Source organism: Myotis davidii, unplaced genomic scaffold (genome assembly GCF_000327345.1).
Source record: "Myotis davidii unplaced genomic scaffold, ASM32734v1 scaffold147, whole genome shotgun sequence".
NCBI lineage: Eukaryota > Metazoa > Chordata > Mammalia > Chiroptera > Vespertilionidae > Myotis > Myotis davidii.
Genome location: NW_006383010.1, coordinates 4532270 through 4552274, shown reverse-complemented (window position 1 = coordinate 4552274; position 20005 = coordinate 4532270). Strand labels below are relative to the sequence as shown.

General features: G+C 36.4%; 1 protein-coding gene across 2 annotated transcripts in view; it reads right to left on the bottom strand.

Moving 5' to 3' along the window:
• NKAIN2 (Na+/K+ transporting ATPase interacting 2) overlaps positions 1-20005 on the bottom strand; it is a 787284-nt gene that overhangs the window by 392619 nt on the left and 374660 nt on the right. For both annotated transcript variants that reach the window (XR_436449.2, XM_006778438.2), the window contains exon 2: positions 15269-15406. Coding sequence is in view for 1 of the 2 variants with exons in the window: in XM_006778438.2 (XP_006778501.1) it covers positions 15269-15406 (138 nt within the window). In the remaining variant the exon portion in view is untranslated. The remainder of the gene's footprint in view (positions 1-15268; positions 15407-20005) is intronic.

Genomic DNA, 20005 nt, shown 5'->3' with positions numbered 1-20005 from the left:
CACATATAGAAATTTTTTGATATTTGCAACCATAGTAAAACAAAGATTTATATTTTTGTTATTTATTTTATATATTTAAATATACATTCATTTAACAAAGAAAAATCAACCAAAAAAATGAGTTGGCGTGTCACCTCTGACACACGTGTCATAGGTTTGCTATCACTGCTATAAGCCTAAAGGGATGCTCTCACATGACAACAGCAAAACCTGTCTCCTGCTCTTCCTTATTAGCAAAGAATGTACTTGGTGTGTGAATTACAGAAAAGCCAAGAACCTTCCTTTTAGCCAATACACCTAAAAGAGTATAATTCTTAGGGGCAGAAATAGAATAGTGGGGACCAGCTACAATATCCTATATAATAAAACCCTAATATGCAAATTGACCGAACGGTGGCTATGATGCACACTGACCACTAGGGGGCAGACAATCAATGCAGGAGATGCCCCCTGGTGGTCAGTGTGCTCCCACAGGGAGCACAGAAGCTGGGCTCACGGCTGGCAAGTGCAGTGGTGGTGGTGGGAGCCTCTTATGACTCCGCTGCAGGTGGGTGGGTCAGCGAGCTGAGCGGTAAGGAGCAGTGAGCAGGCAGGCAGTAAGGAGTGAGGGGTCCCAGACTGCGAGAGGGATGCCCACCTGCCATCTTAGGCCCTCTCCCTGTGGGAAGTGGGCCTGATATTCTAACCTGTCTGGGAGTTGTACGCCCTGGGACATGGGAGCTAACATTGAAATGCAGTCCATTCTCCTTTTCCAAGAACTGTCTATCAGCATGGAAAGATGTACAACCTCGTGCCTGAAACAATGTAGTCTCAGAGGTGTGTGCCCTTTGCAACCCCCAGTCCTATTGCCTGTAACCACTATACTGTGCCTACTTTCCCATGCCTATAATTCCTACCTTCCCACGTAATCTTTGTCCTTCTACCCAATATAAGCAGCTGGCTTATGGGGAGAGGCAGAGCAGATTTTTGTGGGTGACCTGCTGCTCTCCCATATGCCGGCAGTATTGGAATAAACACTCATATATGATTCAACCCTGTCTCTGCTCAATTGGATCAAGTAGTGACAGGCAGCCCGAACTTCTTAGCTGTCTGGTTACATACCATCATTAAAGATAACCAAATGAATGAACAGTTTACAGATTTTAAATCATCTATTATCCCGAATTACAAAGCAAAGCAAGCAAAAAACCTCTTGTAAGATATCCCACAAAAAATATGTCAAAAGTCCTCACCTATCAGACTTTCTGGAGGGTGTGTTTCAAAGGTGATGGCAGGCCCCACTCCCAGCTACTAATTCAACAGGTGGAGCCCATAGGTAATTTGTACTTTTAACATTGCCAGGGGATGCTTTGGGTATCACGGCCTTCAGGAGTCTTGAATCTTTTGTGTGAGAACGGATAATCCTATCCAGTAATTTTTAAGAGTTAGAATAAAATGAGTTAGAAAAACTCATATACGGAGTCATCTCAGGCTGCATGCCTAAGAGCCACTTACTTTAAAATGCTCCTTCTTTCATGGTCTATACACGCTCCCATTCGCACAAGGATTCCGAGAGGACAAGTTAATGCAAAAGATTGGTTTGTACGTGGAAAGTCCACTTAATTAAATTTGGAACGCAGTAAGGGTACACGTAATTAAATTTATAGATACATAAATAAATACCAAAACAATGCTGGAATTGGAAGAAATTAGATATTTAAAACAAATGAATCGATAGAGATAGAAAAAAAACAACCATTTACTGTTAAGTCATTTTGCTCAAAAAAGGTAAAATTTCCCTAAATAAAAAAAATATCATTCATTTATTTGCATTTCTTTTCTGCACCACAAATTTACCATCCTCTAGTTTCATCAAGAACTTAGGAAAGACATAGACCTAGACCTTCCAAAGTCTAAGGAGGAAGCAAGTACAAGAGCCCTGAAAACAATAGGTACATCCTTGCCTAGGAGATTAGCTACTCTGAAATTAAACTTGGCATTGTGGTTACAATGGACCCACCTGATAATGGACATGAGCATGAGGATTAAGGAAAGGCTTGGTAGGTATCTTAAAGAAGGTAGGGGGATAAAATTAGGAAGAACTAAAGTTTTAGTATTTTCCTGGTGATGCATGGGTAGACTGTCTCTTCCAAAAAATGTGTATTTTTACTTGACTATTTCCTGGAACACGAGATTGAATTAAAATTAAAAGCTTATATTTACTATACATCACAATCATAAATGTATGAAACAGAGGCTAGCTAGATAAAAATCTAAGTATAATAAGAGAAGGCTCAGGGTTTCCTCGATTGCTCATTATTAAAAAGACAACATAAACCTAGTAGGGACCCAGGGGTGCTTCCACATTCTCGACAATGAACTGGTTAACAACATCACATAAACAAAACTTTACACTATGAAAAATAAATTAATAAAGTAGGTTTCATATAAACTTTCTAAATATTGAAACTTTACTATATTAAACAAGATATGTAATATATACTTTTTTCTTAAAATAATTTTAAAATGTGTACAGCTCAACAATCATAATCTGATTTCACTTTTTACAAAATCTACGACCCTAACTCTTATTACTCCACAACCCATTATCAAGACAAACTTGGAAAACACATCCATTCAATACTTTTTTGAGAAAAGATGCATAGCCATTGATAAAAAAATGTACTACATATAATGTATTAAAGGTCACTCATCTAGCTTGATTTCTCTACAAAGAATCTCCATTTCTTTATTCTTTTTATTATGGCTTTCTTCGTACAGATATCATACCTATAATTATGCTGATATGTGAATCTGTAGCCACTTTAGTATCAATGTAATTCTTTCCACAATTCTTGAATATGTTTGATGAATGTGATACTTATAGTTCTACATACCTTATAAAAGAACTTGTAAGATGTGCTTTTAAAAATTATTCTTCTTGAGGTAAGGATACAATTATAAAATCCTATAACTTTACAATTATTAACAACAAGCTGCAGGAGCACTAAAATAAATTGTAAAATCAAATATATGAGTGTGATATAAACGAAGAGCATTAATAGGAGAAGAAGAAGCTATTCACAGAAGTATAAGAGGTAAATGGTATACAACAGTTATAATGTAATCTACACTTAAATCTTCCATGTTTTAATGGACCTTGTAGTCCTTCAACTTGAATAGAAGATGAAAATGTGGCAATAGAAGGACAAAGTGGTTGAAGTGCAGGAAACAATCCTTGATACATGGTAATACACTGAAGAAAATAATGTTTTAAGAATCCTTAACTTGCATTTTGAATATCAAACCAAAACAATACAGGGAGTTTAATATGATTCTTTGGCTAGGCATTTAACTAAATTTTCAACTTCTCACCCCAGGAAAGTGTTGGCTGATTCACCTGAAATTTGGTTATGCAGATAAACATAAATATTTATATAGGCAAGACATTTACAAATTGATGGGATTCAGTGTAGGCTGCACCAAAATGTACCACTTTGGCATATTGATTATTTTGAATTAAAGTTACTTAAGAAATAGCCCATGAGGATGCTGTACTGGAAGGTAAAGAGACATTCTTATCACCAGACACAGAGAGTTCAAGGCCAAGAAGCCTGTATAGACTAACTCTATGACTTTACTAATTTACCACCTCAAGCCCAAACTTCTTGTCTTATCGATTTGTCTAAAAGCTGCCTGTTTGGGTTACTTCTTTGACTCTCACAAGTGTAATAAACATTTAAGCCCTCCATCAAAAACTAGTGACAAGAGAATTAAAATAAGACATCTCCTGGTGCCAACTTTACTGCACTGTGAATGAAATTATTTAGAAAAGAGCAGCTTCATTCCCAAGGGGCACTTTATAGCACACACACCAATTTTGCATTCAATGACACTCCAATAAAAAATAAATTCTAGGCTAAATGTGTTAACTTCACGCAGGAAAACATTTCTGTTTACAAATTCTTTAAACATAAGTGGCACCTCTAAAAAAAGTAAAATTGGGGAGAAAGAGAAAAAAATGGATTCCATTTTGCTCCAGAAAATGACAGGTCTGGGCAGACAGAGGTTTAACTGTGGAAGTTAGATAACATGTTCTTGTGCCTGGAGTTCCCAGATGAGTCAACATTTCCAAAAACCACTGACAAGATGTCCACAAATAAACACAGAAATGACCAGGAAAATGACAACTATTCCATTAAGGAATCAGCTGGGCAATCAAAAGGTGCCTTGCCATGAAAACTGTTCACAAGTCATTTGAAGAGTCAAATTCAGGGTATTTTGTGATATTGTTACAAAGAAGGATTTGTTTTTAAATAAATAGCACAGAGAATTTTATAATAAAGTGGTTTTGTAGTAGCTGCTACTCCCAAAGACCATTCTTCATTTGGTGTCAATTTGGCTGTTATTGTAAAATAATGAGTGTTGATACATTTCAGAATTAAATAACTTGAAGGTGAAATTGTTTGCTCAGTCAAAACCTTTATTTCTTTTAAAACAATGGTTTGTAATTGTTATTTGACACACAGACTGCGCTAAAAAATCCAAATCAAGAAAAGTCATAAGTCTACATCATCAATTTGCCACATCCATTGCTACAAAAAACAGCAAATATACTGGAGGTGGTGTCCATGGAATGTCAAGATCCTGCTTCTTCCTATTACTGTAGAATGAGGATGGAGGGCAAAAGCAGAAATAACAATGGCCATAGAATGAGGAAAAAAAAAGGAATGAGAAAAGAAACCAAATTAGGGATAAAGAAGAGATTTTAAAAAGAAAGAAATCAAATAATACTGGAACTCTATGACACTAACATAAAACGAGAGCTCCAGAAACAGATACTCTGTCAAACTTTATATTACCGGAATAATGCAGGAAGCAGAAAACTGGAAAAGACCAAATTCTGTAGGATGGATTAGAAATATGATTAAACAGCAACCTTCATGAAAGTACTAGGACTAGATGATTTCATCATAGATGAGTTCTAGGAAATATTAATAGCCCTGGCCCTATTTAAATTGTATTGGATCACAGAAGGAAATCTCCTCGATTTATTTTATGAAGCTTGCATACTTGGAAAAGTACAAGGTGTGCAAAGTAGGTTTACAGTTTTTCATACTGCCATCTTTGTTGGGTTAATTTGCATACTCATCTGTTTGGCTGGTGGGTGTAGCGGGGTGAAACCAATTTGCATGCTTCTCTTTTATTAGTATAAGTAATAAAAGCATAATTAGACCAGACATCCTTCTGGATGTCCTTCCAGGATGAAGCCAGGGCTGCAGCTGTGGGATTGAGGCAGCCACCACGGCTGCAAGGGAGGGATCCAGGCATAGGGAGCGAGGCAGCCGCCTGCGACTGTGAGGGAGGGATCCGGGCATAGGGATCCAGGCAGCCGCCTGCGACTGTGAGGGAGGGATCCAGGCAGCCAGGCTATGAAGGCCTACTCTTGAATTTCATGCATCGGGCCTCTAGTTCAAGTATAAATGTAGATTAATGTAATTATGAGCTCAGTAAAGGGAATTTATTAATTTACTACACATGTAAAGTATCAAAGACAGAATGTGTGTGTACACACACACACACACACACACACACACACTCACAGCTTTTATGTTGCACCATCATCCTGTGACCTATTACATACTTACTGCCTATGTACCATCTATCTTCCCCTTAACAGTTTGGGCTTTGGTTTTTTAAAATGCTGAAATCACAGTGCCTAGGAGAGTATCCAGCACACAGTAAGAGAGAAATATTTATACAAAAAAGAATTAAGTATTACTTTTACCAGAAAACAAATCTACAAAGCTTTTTTTTTAAAAAAAAAATCATTAGGCCCTTTAGATAAAACAACCGAATGCATAAGAAAAGTATTGTTATTTCCAGGAATGAGACAAAAGATATATTTTTCTTATGAGTGTTTAAAGCAATGTTTTCAACAAAATTTTGTAATAAATAAATGTCAGTCTATTTCTTATAAAAATCGTTTAAATGTAGGTTAACTGATATATTGCTAAAATGAAATTCTGGAGTAAAAATGTCCTGAAAGAAATAAAGTGATACAATACAGGTAGGAGGTACGTTGGTATAGAATAGGTTATAGCAGTTCTAAGAGAATAGATGGACCATTTTTCCTTTAGCCAATTCTGCAAAAATGTAATCTTTCTTAATGGAACTTTGATGTGTGTTGAGAAGTGTTGATTTTGAGGTTTTACTAAAAAAATGCTAGTCTCTAATACTGGTTAACTGGACGCCCAAGAACTTCAACTGTTAGTTGACTGGCGGGTGGAAAGATACCAGAGAGCTGAGGAGTCAGATAAGGCTGGTACCTGACAATGAACACCACCCACCTCAGCACACAGGCCGGCTAATGAGGCACAACAGTAGGATCATAGTTCTTTTCTTGAGAAAATACAGGGTTTGCCTTCACACACAGAGGGGCAATCTATGTCCCACAAAATCTACACCATTAAACTAAGCTGCAATTGATTTTAAACTAGAGGACTGTTTTGGGTGCAGGTATTCAACCTCCAATAGTCATTAAAAAATGATGGTTTCAAGACAATGCCCCGAGTACGTTATAACACATACTGGTTGCATAATACACACTCAAATAATTGCATTATATAACTGTGCACAGGTGACTAAATAGAGGCTAATGAAATGATTGGGGCTTCTCCCCTACCTTACTACATTTTTGGTACTGACTACTTAAAAAGTAATTCTTAGCATGAATTCTGCATCTAGCAAAACTATTTCTCCAGTGTACAAAGGAAGAATAAACTCAGAAATGTTATCTCACCTTTTCAGGAAATTTTGTGAAGAATATCAGAAAGAAAATTCACGGGATCTAAGCAAGTATGAATCTAACTCAAGAGAGCAGAGCAGGAAGACAGATGTTTACCAAACATACAGAACAATCAATTCTGTTAGGAGCAAATGGACAAAGTGCTATGAGAGGAATAAATCTCCAGGGAATAAGAGCCACCATTAAGACAAAAAGCTACAGCCCTGGCCGGTTTTGCTGAGTGGCATGTGGACTGAAGGGTCATAGGTTCGATTCCGGACAAGGGCATGTACATTGGTTGCGGGCACATCCCCAGTGGGAGGTGTGCAGGAGGCAGCTGATCGATGTTTCTCTCTCATTGATGTTTCTAATTCTCTATTCCTCTCCCTTCCTCTTTGTAAAAAATCAATAAAATAGATTTAAAAAAAACCAACAACAAAAAACAAAAAGCTACAGATGAAATCATGGTCACATATAAAGAAACTGTCTAAATTCATGGTCTAAATTCAAACAGGAAAGTAATGAGTTTCCAAAATAAGAAGAAAAATAAATACCAAGCCATAGATTGAAGACAAATTAGAAATACATTTAGAAAAATTGTTTTTTAAAAAAGGGGTGGATGGGAAGAGAGCAACCAAAGAACTTGTATGCAATATGCATAACCCATGGACAATAGGGTGGTGACGGCCTGGGGTGTGTGTGGGGTGGGGTGGGGGGGGGTAAGAGTATGCTAGAAGAGGGGGAGGGGACATAAGTAATACTTTCAACAATAGAACTTTTTAAAAAGGTGGGTTTGTTTTTTTTCTTATAAGAATAAAGAAAGGCAACCAGAAGTCCAGTGGAGGGAGAAAGAGACTATAAAATATAAATTACAAAATGTATTAGACTACAATGACTTTGCTTTTACAGACATCTGAGGTATATGTTCCAGAAATATTACAAATAAATTAAGATCAACTGGAGAGGAGTAAGGAAAAAAACTTTTATTTTATGTCAGATTTTACTTTTTAGTTTAAAAAAGTATCTACATGAGTTAATTTTTTTTTATTTTAGGAAAGAAACTAATACATGCATATATATCACAACATATTCCAGAAACATTTTTCTAAACGTATTCAATGATTTGCAAACATGAATTTAGATGGTCAGAATGTAGTGACTTATATTTACCATGTTCTGTAAATCTTTAGTCACAGCTTAATATCAGGACATGAGCATCCAGTTTCTTCTTATAGAATAAATGGCCCATAGATCCCAGAGGGAAAATATCCTTTCAAGAATAAATTGTATTCACCATGTCTCATTATGACATTTATTTTAGAGTGGGCTAAATTTGTAAAACTTGTAATGATGATGGGTTTTTCCTTCGTCTAGGCTTATGGGAAAAGACTTATTTTCCAAAACTAGTCTAAGTCATTAACAGTAGTCACTGTTAATTTACTACTATTCCAAGTCTCTTTACTGCTAATCTGCATTGATTTTCTGTCCTGAACACAGAAAGTGCACATTTTTAATGCTTTAGCTGCAGTGACTTTTCTTTTGGAGATTTTTATTTTCTCCAAGAAAAATTAAATAGAAGAGGCAAAACAACTATTTGAAAATAGGCAAACAACTTAAAAATGACTGCAATAGTGCATATATTTTTAGGGAGGTAATATTATTAGAGTGAAAGACGCATATGACGTGAAAATAGGACTTAGAGAGTGCACCCCATTTATTCCTATTGGTTATATGGTACATGGGGATCTGAGTTCCATGGACAATTAAAATTCAAATCATGGCTGATCATCAGTAAACAGCAAATTCCAGAAATTTAGAAAAGTTTTCTTTTATAATACACATTGAGTATGTGACTAGTTGCTTTTACAGACCCTCTGAGGTGTCTATACATTTCCCAAGTGGCCACACTAGAATGTTTTTATAAACTAAAAGGTCTTCTGTCTCCCCGTCACCGGGCGGCCCGCAGGCCTTGCCTAAGATGATGAGGACCCTCTCCTTTGCCACGCCGGCTCCAGGAAGAGCATAGTAAAGGAAGTCAGAGCAAGTGGAGCCTTGTCTGGAAAGGCCTCACTATTGTCTTCTATTCTGTGCCCTCCCTCAACGGGGAGAGCTCATCGACAAGCACATGCCATACCTTGAGAGATACTTTGTGGTGAAAAACAGAAACAAAAACAGAGAAAACAAAACGCCACTGTGGTCCAAATTACGGAACCAAGTCTGGTACTCAGAAATAAGCTGAAATTACCATTTAAAACTGTAATACATGAACTGAAAGAATATTCAGTTCTTTTCGTTATTTTGGAAGAATCAATGAGATATAATGATATACATAGCCTGACAGTTTATTGCTCCTAAAACACAAAGAATGAAAATTTATGAAGATTGGCTTGTCTTTTTAATCATCACAGCTTTGCTTTATCAAATTAGCTATAACCACATTATTTTAATCTCTTGGTTTTCAGTAACAAAACAAAATACAAAAAAATCTAACCTTCCGCATTCATTTAATTTTAGGATTAGTTACTGATGTCCTGGAAAGAATCTCCATTAGATATGTAATATACATACATATTTTTGGTATATATTATGGGTATTTTTTCAGTTACATAGAAACAAATTCTCCCATCAATTATTTGAAGTTCTTTTCAAATAATAAGTGTGGATGAATAATTATATATTCATACTTAATATATAATTATACATCATATATAAATTATATTATATATGCATATATGTGTACATAAGCATTGTCAACATCAAAATGTTTATTGCTATAAAATATAATTTAAACATTAATTTCTGGAAATTAAGGATACCCTGTGATACTGTTCTTCCCCAAGACTAAAATATCTATCACTAAGGGTTTTCTGTTCTTAATTATTAAAACACCAAAGACCCAGTGCACAAATTCATGCACAGTGGGGTCCCTTGGCCTGGCCGGAGATAGGCCGATCAGGGCAGGCTGGCGGGGAGGATCACAGGAGGTTGGCTGTGGAAGTGCACTGACCACCAGGGGGCAGCTTCTGCATTGAACATCTGGCCCCTGGGGTGGTCAGTGCGCATTATAGCTACCGGTCGTCTAGTCGTAACAGTCACTTAGGCTTTTATATATATAGATGAGGTCATTTCTTCATTAAATACAAAGTTAAAAATGTAATCCTTAATATAGAGCTGGCCGAACACAATTTAAAATCTAATGCTATTCCAACTGCAAATTCCATATGGATTTTAAACTTGCCAACAACTTAACAAAAATTTTCAGGTAGATTGTGGCCCTCTCAGCTGTGCTTCTAGGAGACAGTTCAATACAGTGGTTAACAGCATGGGTTTGGCAGTTAGGAGGATCTGGGTGCACATCCTAACTTTACCAATTCCTAGGCAAAAGTGCTGTGAAGTTCAGGTGAGGTTTATCGGATTTGTAGAGAAACGTATCAAGGTGGAGGGTAATGAAAGTGGCAAGAATAAAATATATGATTCTTATAAATATTACCTTGATTTTGGAATGATATTCTCTTCTACATTCTTATAACATTTGAGTAATACATTTTTAGCTATTTTTAATTCATATCTAGTTTTGGGACTGGGTTTCTTTGATCAAGCCTGTAGATCCAAACTGTATAAGGTATTTTTTATTCTTTCAAAATAACTTCATTAAATAGAAAGAAAGGGAGAGAGGACGGAGGGAAGGAGGAAGGAGAAAAGGAAGGAAGGAACAAGAAAGGAGGGAAGGAAGGAAGGAAGGAAGGAAGGAAGGAAGGAAGGAAGGAAGGAAGGAAGGGAGAATATGTTTTTGTGTGCTATGGCATCATGTCCTTTGGCAATATCACCAAGAACACTGCTGTGCCATTAGCAATTAGAAACCTACACACTCCTCAGATTATTTGAGAAAAAATTTTTTTAAAATATGTTTTATTGACTTTTTTACAGAGAGAAAGGGAGAGGGATAGAGAGTTAGAAACATCGATGAGAGAGAAACATCGATCAGCTGCCTCCTGCACACTCCCTACTGGGAATGTGCCTGCAACCAAGGTACATGCCCTTGGCCGTAATCAAACCTGGGACCCTTTAGTCTGCAGGCCAACGCTCTATCCACTGAGCCAAACCGGCCAGGGCATTTGAGAAAATTTAAAGCAGTTCTACTCATTAACATCTTCTTGTCATTCATAATAAACATTAGATATCCCCAATCACATTTTGCTTGCCACAGGCCCAGACAAAGATGCATTAAACAATTCCACTATGACATAAGGTAAAATAAGGTCATGCTTTCATGGGAGCCATGTATGTGTTTATTCATGAATTATTTCACCAGAGTTAATTGTGGTTTTTTGTTTGTTTGTTTTGTTTTGCGGGGGGATGGGGACTGATACTGTTGAGAATTATACAATTTAAATGCTTTCTATGAATTCTGGCTTTAGGTTTCCTTTGCTTGGAATTGAAATAATCAATTTCATTTTCCTTCAATATATTATACTCCTTGAAAGCCAGAGGCCCTCAAAGAATACTAATGACTTCCTGTTCCAATTAACTGCTTTAATTTTTTTAAAAAAATTTCTTCTTTACTCTTAAATATACCAATACTCTCTACATTTTATTTGCTGATCATGTGTTCTGTGTTTCAGATGATGCCAACAAGCTTTTTGGGGGCTTTTTTTTTTTCTCAGTTAACAAAACAAAACATAGAGGAAAATGTTGCATCAATAAATAAAAATGTTTACAAACAGCAAATGTGGAAAGAGATGCATTTCTTAGACTCTATTTCAGGGTATCTGCCTTTTTGCTTTAGTAAATTTAGACCCAAAGATAATGAAGGCTTAACATTACAGTTTTCAAATAATATATACATTTTATAACGTTTAAAGCAATACAAGAAATCTCAAAGAGAAAGAAAAGTTAATTTTAATAAGAGAAAAATAATAAGTATCAAATGAAAATTTGTAATATTTAAATATCAAATATCTTTACTATGTGATCCATATATAGATAAACACTAAGACTCCAGGGGGAAAATGAATAATGAACACCAAAAGATAATCTCCCAAAAAGGAAATAAAAATGGTTAATGAACATATGAAAAAGCCCAACTCAGTAAAAATAAGAAAGGCAATTTAAAATATATTTTCTTCTCCTATCAGATTAACGAAAGTGAGAACAGATAATATTCAAGGTTAGCCAGAGTGCAGTGAAATAGACTCTGCTGTACAGTGGTGGGAGGAAAATTCAGTAAAATAATTAGGGATAGGTAATTCTCAGTTATATATTAAGAGCCTTAAAATTATTCACATTATTTCATTATACCTAGGAAATTCTTCCTAAGGAATTAAATTGCAAGTAAAGATGAGGAATTTTTGTGGAGAAGATAGGGAATTGTTTATAATAATGACATGAAAATAGCATAATATATATAAAAACAGCATAATGTATTACGTTATGTAGTATAACATATAACATTAGTGTAATTGCTAGAATGAACAATGAATTGGTCATATAAGTTTCAAATTCTTTGATAAGATGTTAAACCCAGGTCCTTCACTGATCAAAATTTTTGGCATCTATGATGCCATTGAAATGTCTTTTAATTGTAGTAGTTTTTTTTCATATTAAGGGAAATTGAAAAATCTTAATTCCATTTTTATGGCAAATTATCTATTTTACTGATTGCACTTTTGACTTTCAACATGGTATCACAGCCACCAGATTCCATGAATTCAATTATACAGAAATGGTTTGTTATACAGAAATTACACCAAAATAGGTAACTAGAACAGAAATTGGTGCTAAAACTTGAGTGGTACTGTAACACAAACCCAAAACACTCAGCATTAGTTTGGAGACAAGAAGGCAGCTGGAGGCCAGAGGGCAGCAAGGAGACTATAGGTGGAGACAGAAACAACGTAAGGAAGCTGTTTCAGAGGGCCGGAGACAAGGGGACTCATGAAGACAATTGTCAGAACAATTAGCCTGTCCAGAGCCTGCAGTAACTGGGAAGACAGAGAACATACCTATAACCTTGTGGGCCAGGCTAAGGGGGTTTCAAGCAAAGAATTGACAGTGTTACCTGTCACCTTTTAAACACATATAACATGATATTTAAGAGAAAAATGAGCAAAAAAAGAACAATTCATTTTTCAAGTATAATTTACAGGATATTTTTCCAACTCAGGACTTGCTGATTTAGAAAATAAAAGTTTCACATTTACAGTATCTCCAGCTGTCAAGAGATTTTCCAAGTAAGACAATGTCTCAAGGAAAAGATCAAATTCAAAATGCTGTCTGCTAGTCAAGATCAAACTAAAGATGTAGCTCCAAGACACCTTGTTAAGACCTCAGAAAGATTTCAGACTTTCTGAGCTACACAGAAGTTCTAACAATCTTAAAGATGTCCCATGGCATCCTTTTTTACCTTTCATGCTAGAGAGAGCAGCCCGTCTTGAAAAGATTTGTGGGTATGTATTTTACCTGCAGGGATGGGATTATAATTTGATACACAGAAATCACGTACCATATTTTAGAGTTGCAGCAGCTTGGACTAAAAGGGCCAGAAATAGTTCAACTAACAGCTTGGAACACCTTACTCTATTTTAAAGTGCCTGCCAGCCTATTGTTAATCTATACAGTTTAGTATTATTTTCAAATAATAATAACAACAAAGAGAACACTCTTATAGCTAACATTTATTGACAAATTTTTAAACACCAAGTTTTGTGCTAAGCACATTTTATAGAATATCTCATTTATTCCTCAAAACAAACCTCCGAGTGTTTCAGCTGTACAAACATTTGGATCCACACCTAGATTTTTGTCCCAAGAACCTCATGGAAATGGAGAAGACATATCTATATGTATAACGATCAGAGCGGCATCATTTGTAAGAATAAAATCATGGAGAAACCTCAAAGTCTTTTATTAATAAAAGTTAAGAATCTTTTATATAATTGCTTATAATATATAAACTAATTAAAGCATATGAATTAATATAATTATTGCTTTCATTTAAAAGATAGGGACACTAAGAATCAGTGAGGTTATGCTCTCTACGGTCACACAAAGTTTAGCTCAGCCGGTTAGAGCATCATCCCAATAGGCCAAGTTTGCAGGGTTGATCCCCGGTCAGGGCACATACAAGAATCAGCCAATGAGTGCATACGTAAGGAGAACAATAAATCAAGGTCTCTCTCTCTCTCTCTGTCTCTCTCTCTGTCTCTCTCTCTGTCTCTCTCTCTCTCTCTCTCTCTCTCTCTCTCTCTCTCTCCTTTCTTCTCTGCTCTAAACTCAATAAGCAAAAATATTAAAGTCACACAGAGTTTGGCAGATGCAAGATTTCAACCCAGGTATTATGACTTCACTCCCAAACCCTGTAAGAGTGTGCCTATATTGGATCAAAGTACAATTTATATTTTTTAAAAAATGAACCATACTATTAATATCCTGTGCAATGAAAAACTTCACTCTGCAAGAGAACACATCTGTCTTTTTATGATATTTACATGGGCACACAGCCTTAGATATAACATGCACTCAATTTCTGGGTGTGCACTTTGAAAAGACTGTGAACTCTTGGCTCATCTTTAACCAGACAGTGAATGTCTGCGCCCCAGTTGCTATCATATTGCCTATTTCTGAACCAAGGAGCATTATCTGGCTTCCCGGTGACAGAGAGAACAGGTCATAGGAGGCACCTTTTATGTGAGGGAGGGCTTCCTGAAACCCAGACAACCTGCCGGCTTGTGCTGAATAAGGCAGGGCTTCACCTGTGCTATCTTCTACGTCTACTTTTACCGCAAACTCACTTATAATTTTAAATAAATGCCTATAGACTTTTCCTTTGTTAAAATAGAAGACAGAGGGGAAAAAATGATGAGACAGAAAAAAAGACATTAATGAAGAGCTATAGCTGAGATCTGAGGCACATACAAAAGTAAAAAAATCCTAAGTTATGGTTCCCATAGCAACTGCAACACAGTTGGATTTCACTTTTATGTTAAGTAAGCTTAACTTGAGTGGGAATGCAAAATACTTTCTCTGAGCCAAAAAGGAAATCATAGAGAACACAGAGGTATTGGTCCAGACTCTTTTGGCTTTCAAACATGTCAATTTTTAACCCTAATATGTATTAATATGTTCACACTGAAACTATAAATTCATTTGTATTAATTTAAACTATCTTTGTTTAGTTTTAAAATATGATTATTTAAAATGGGAACATTCCCATTAAATCTATTAAGTCAGAGGCTAAGACTTTATGCTTTATAAGCATAGGGGCATAATTCTGCTTTTAATTACAAAAGAAAATTTGATGTAAGTACACTTTATGAAAACAATTGGATTACATTCACTGCCATATGCTTTAAACTTGACATTTTCAGCTATTTTAGATGCCAGCTGAAACTATGAAAACAAACATATTTACTTTAAGGAGAGGTTATGCAGATAAAATTTTAAGACATTTTTATATATTTCTCTATTTCGGTAACATTTGAAAAAGGTTGGAAGGGTACTTACTCCTTTTATGTAACGAGGTCTATATTGAATAGTTCCAAATAAACCAAGAATGACGATAATAATATGTACAAAATTTGCCAGGATAGGTGCCCACTGATATCCAAGGAAGTCAAATATTTGCCTCTCCAGCACACAAACCTAGAATAACAAAACAGGATATACAGGTGAGCACCCTGATGAAAGAAAGCATTGGATCTCACTGACACCATGATTAGCAATTATAACTGCGGTACCCATATCTGGCATTAGTCTTTAACAGTGAGAATGACATTTTCAGGTCTATTTCAAATGAAAACTACGGGAGCTGTGGATCCATAGACACGAACAATCCTCTCAGTGTTGAGTGTGTAGAGGCTTCCAGCAGTATTCACAGGATGTCATCTGTGCAGTCATAGGATAAATTACGTATATTGCCATAGTCACTGTCAAGCACTTGAGCTCAACAACCAGGAAGTTCTTCAGGGAGACCACAGGAAGGGTTTGTTGTTAGTATCTGCTCAAGGTCCTTATATAAGGGAATAGGACAAAAGGGGCTGATATAGAAGAAAAAGAACTATGGAGTAAGTCAAGAGGCCTGAATTTTACACGCAGATCTGCCACTAAGCAATTGCAGTGCCCCCAGTAAGTCATTTCCCTTCTCTAGGGGTCTGATTCCTCATCTGCAAAATGCAGGACTCCAACTAATATCTAGGGTCCTTCTAACCCTAAGAGTATTGCATTGTAAATCAAACATGGCTTTTTGTCATACCCCGTTAGCTACAGTAACCAGGTAAAAGGAGGGCTCTAAAAGAAAATTAAATAATGGAATTAATTTTCTATTCCAATGGAAACAAAAAAATAAAAATAAAGCATTACTGTTATAAAAAAGCAAGGGACTGAAGTCATTTCAAATTCTCCTACATTCACCTGTGCTTATAGTTTTACAATGAAGACACATGTAGATACGCAGTCAGGGGGAAAGCAAACCAATCAACTAAGCAACCAAAAAAAACACAAATAAATAAAACTAAGATTGGTTCTAGTCCAGAAGTGGCATTTTATACTGAAAAGTGAAACCTGGATCGCTGGCAAGTCTCTCTTCAGATCTACTGAAGCAAGGGGGAAGGGGTGTCTTAAACCTAGCTTTATTCTTCCTGCCTGCCCCAGGTGGAATGACAATAAACTGTCTATTTGAATTAAAACACTGTGAAAGGACCTGATGTTTCAAACAAAGATTCAACAAATTTTTTTTTAACTCAGGCTATAAAGGAAAATTATTTGTAAAACCCCCGTTACCAACATCACGATGGTTTAAACTTAATTCTTGACAGAAGGACATCCTAACTCTTGAACTGTTAAATAAAATATGTGTAGCTCAGTTTAAAGACCACTTGAATGATCGTCAGTCCCACTGAATTTCTTTAGCTGAGCAGCACATTTTTCCATCAGGCAGTGAAAGAGAAAAGAAACCCACGACAACTGTTAGCACAGCACCTGTTTTCCCTAAGGCACACTGGGTACCATTGTCATGGTGGCAACGTAAGAGCCCTGCCTAGTCAAATCTTCATTTTCACTTAGTCAATGGTGAAATTCACTTGGCAATGCTTACAAAAACAGCAGCTAAGCCTGTTCTAGCCCGCATAATATAAATTCACAAATGCCAACAGAGTCCCAACAGTGGAAAGTAATGTTCTCACTGATTAATAACCAGACTGGCATGGAAGTTGCCGACTCACAGCCTTGAACTGCCTTCTGATGAAACAGTCCTTCAACTGTGACCATGCAGTTAATACTTCCAAAAAACGAGACCCACTGTGATGTTAGGTCGTGTTACATGTGTCTTGTTGGAATACATCAATGGGATAAAAAGTAGGTGGTGTTTCTCAGAGCACCATTGCTAATCATCTGTGTAAAAGCCCATTCTAACAGAGCTTTCTCTTATCCATATCTTATGAATAAATAGTGAGTAGGGATGTAAAACAGCAGCAAGAAGAATCTAAACTATAAATTTTGAGCATCATAACTGTGGGGACACAACAGGGAAAAAGTAGAGAGGATGAAGCACATCAGTCAAACAGCGGGTAATCCCCATTAATGCTTGAATTATGGAAGAAAATAGCACTACCATCATTAATTATAAAGAATATATAGATGATAATATACTTCCTATCACTGCAAAGCTAAAATAAAGTCCCATCAACATTTATCAGCCTTTTTTCATGACAGAACTAATAGTGTCATCAAATATTATTTACAAGGTTATGCAGACTGAATAAGTTAATGTGCAATTCTTCACTTATAATATTTCTGCTTTTTCCTCTTTTTTTGATTGGCCCTATTAGCCATCATAAATAGCTTTATCATGGATTGTGTAATTTAGAGCTAGGACTGAAAAAATGGAAGATTCGCTGAAAAAAAAATCAGTGAGTATCATAGTAATGACTTAGAGAAGTAGTTATAGTTTTTTCCAAGAATCCCTTCCAAGAGGATGTGCATCAATTATAAAATTACTGGGAGGGGTGTGGGATTGGGGGAAAGAGAAAACATATTTGTTAAACTACATTTGTGCTGGGCATTCACACTATTCCAAGTCATGCGTTGTCTCATAGATTCTGCACAAAAAACGGGAGATAACTATTATTGTCCTATTTTTCAGAGTAAGAAATCTAAGAGATGGTGTGGCTAAGTGATCCGCTGAAGTCTGAGAAGTGGTAAGTGTTAGAACAGAAATGTAGGTCTCTGTGCATGGCCCCTGTGTCTGTCCCTACTGTGTGAACTCCAGGCACACCTAGTTCCAAAACAAAACACTTTCACAGTTTATGTTGCTGACCTCTGCTTGATACAGGACACACTACATTTTTACCTTCTTTATTTAGTCCAGAGAATGTCTGATCATACTTGTCAGATCATGACATTAGACCATCATGGGTCAAGACAAACCTCCTTTTGGTTTTGCTCATTTTATTTTCTTCTCTGCCTCTTTCAACCCATGTTCTCAGTCTTATCCCCCTTTCTCTCATTGGACCTTTTGTGTGTGTGTACCTTTTCTGTGTGTGTATATGTGTGTGTGTGTGTGTGTGTGTGTGTGTGTGTGTGTGTATATATATATGCATATATATATATATATAAATTTTATGTTCTTTCAATCACCTGACCTACAAATATATGTAGTAGCACATGCCTTGGAAAACATATACTGCTGTTGAGTATGTGATTTTCATATAAAAAGTTTTATGGAATAAGTTTCTTTCATGCTTGTCTATTTTATTCTCTATAAATTATGGGGTGTTTTGTGTGTTTGGTTTCTGAACCCTAACCTATTAGAAATGCATTAGAGGTCCGATGCACGAAATTCATGCAAGAGTAGGCCTTTCATCCCCCCACTGCTGGCACCGGCTTCCCTCTGGCACCCAGGACCCGGGCTTCTCTCTGGCCGCCATCAGGCACCCGGGACCCAGGCTTCCCTTGCAGTCCTGGCTTTTTCCAGAAGGTCATCTGGAAGGATGTCCAGAAGGATGTCTGATCTAATTAGCATACTATGTTTTTATTATTATAACTTGGTGCTTTCCACAAAGAATTCTGATCCTTCCATCACTATCATTGAGGAGTTTTTTTTTTACTTTTTTAATATAAATAGGGCTGATCTTTATCAATTATTTCTGCATCTGTGGAGAGATATACTTTATACTCTTCTTTTAAATCATTAATGTGACTGACTATATTATCCATTTTTGTGATGTTCAGATATGACTTTTGGCGATGTTTTATAAGTACTGAGCAACACAAAGCATATCTAAGGTACTAGTGAGTGTGGGATTGGGAATACGTGATGAGATGAATCAGACACTTTTTATGTTATCTGGCAGAATCAGCCTTATATTATGAGATATGCTAATATCTGAAATGGTTCTTAGGGCAGAAATTCTCAAAACTCTCAAGAGGGCCCAGGTGTAGCTGTTCAAATGACACCCTCACTATAGATCTATGTATTTGGTTCTGATCCACTTCCAAGTCTATTCATGTGGCAAGTACTTACAAACAAAAACATCCCGATATGGCTAACACTACCAACACAGGGAAACGCATATGAGGAATGGGTTGACTGTATTCATTAAGGGACTTTAGGAATTGGGTAGAATCAGTTGCTAAGTTCATTATTAGCATTAGCTATTTGTTCTATACTGACTTTTTATTCATCGAGAGCTCAGTGAAAGCCAAGTAGCAAAAAAAGCTTGCAATGCTCTTAGTTTCATATGGTATTGCCTTCTCATAGCAAATGGCTTTCTCTAGAGATAACTCTATTGCTATTTTTGAACAGCACAATCATATTAAACATATTAAAGCTGCCATCTGGAGAATTTGAAATTTGTCAACTAGGTAAAATTGCAGATATATGTGTTTTTCTGAAAAGCTGATAAAGAGTCCAAACACATGCCTCATATATCATTATCAGAGAAGTGATGGCTAGGTAGCTCTCGGCTTGGGTCTTAATAAACACTTGTATATCTTTGTATGGATTTTTGTTCTGTGAATTCAAAACGAGGTAAAATGTCCCTCCAATGCTCCTGCCCTCTCCCCATGTGAAGCAGTGGATTAACAAGGTAATTACTGTCATCAGTGTTCCCTGTTTAGCAAACGCTGTCTATCTAACTGGGTTGGAGTTGGGGGGCTGCATACTATCTCAGGGAACAGCAGTGGATGCCATAGAGTCCTGCGCCTAGGGTCTTCCCTGTCTTCTTTCTCCCCTATGCTCTTTCC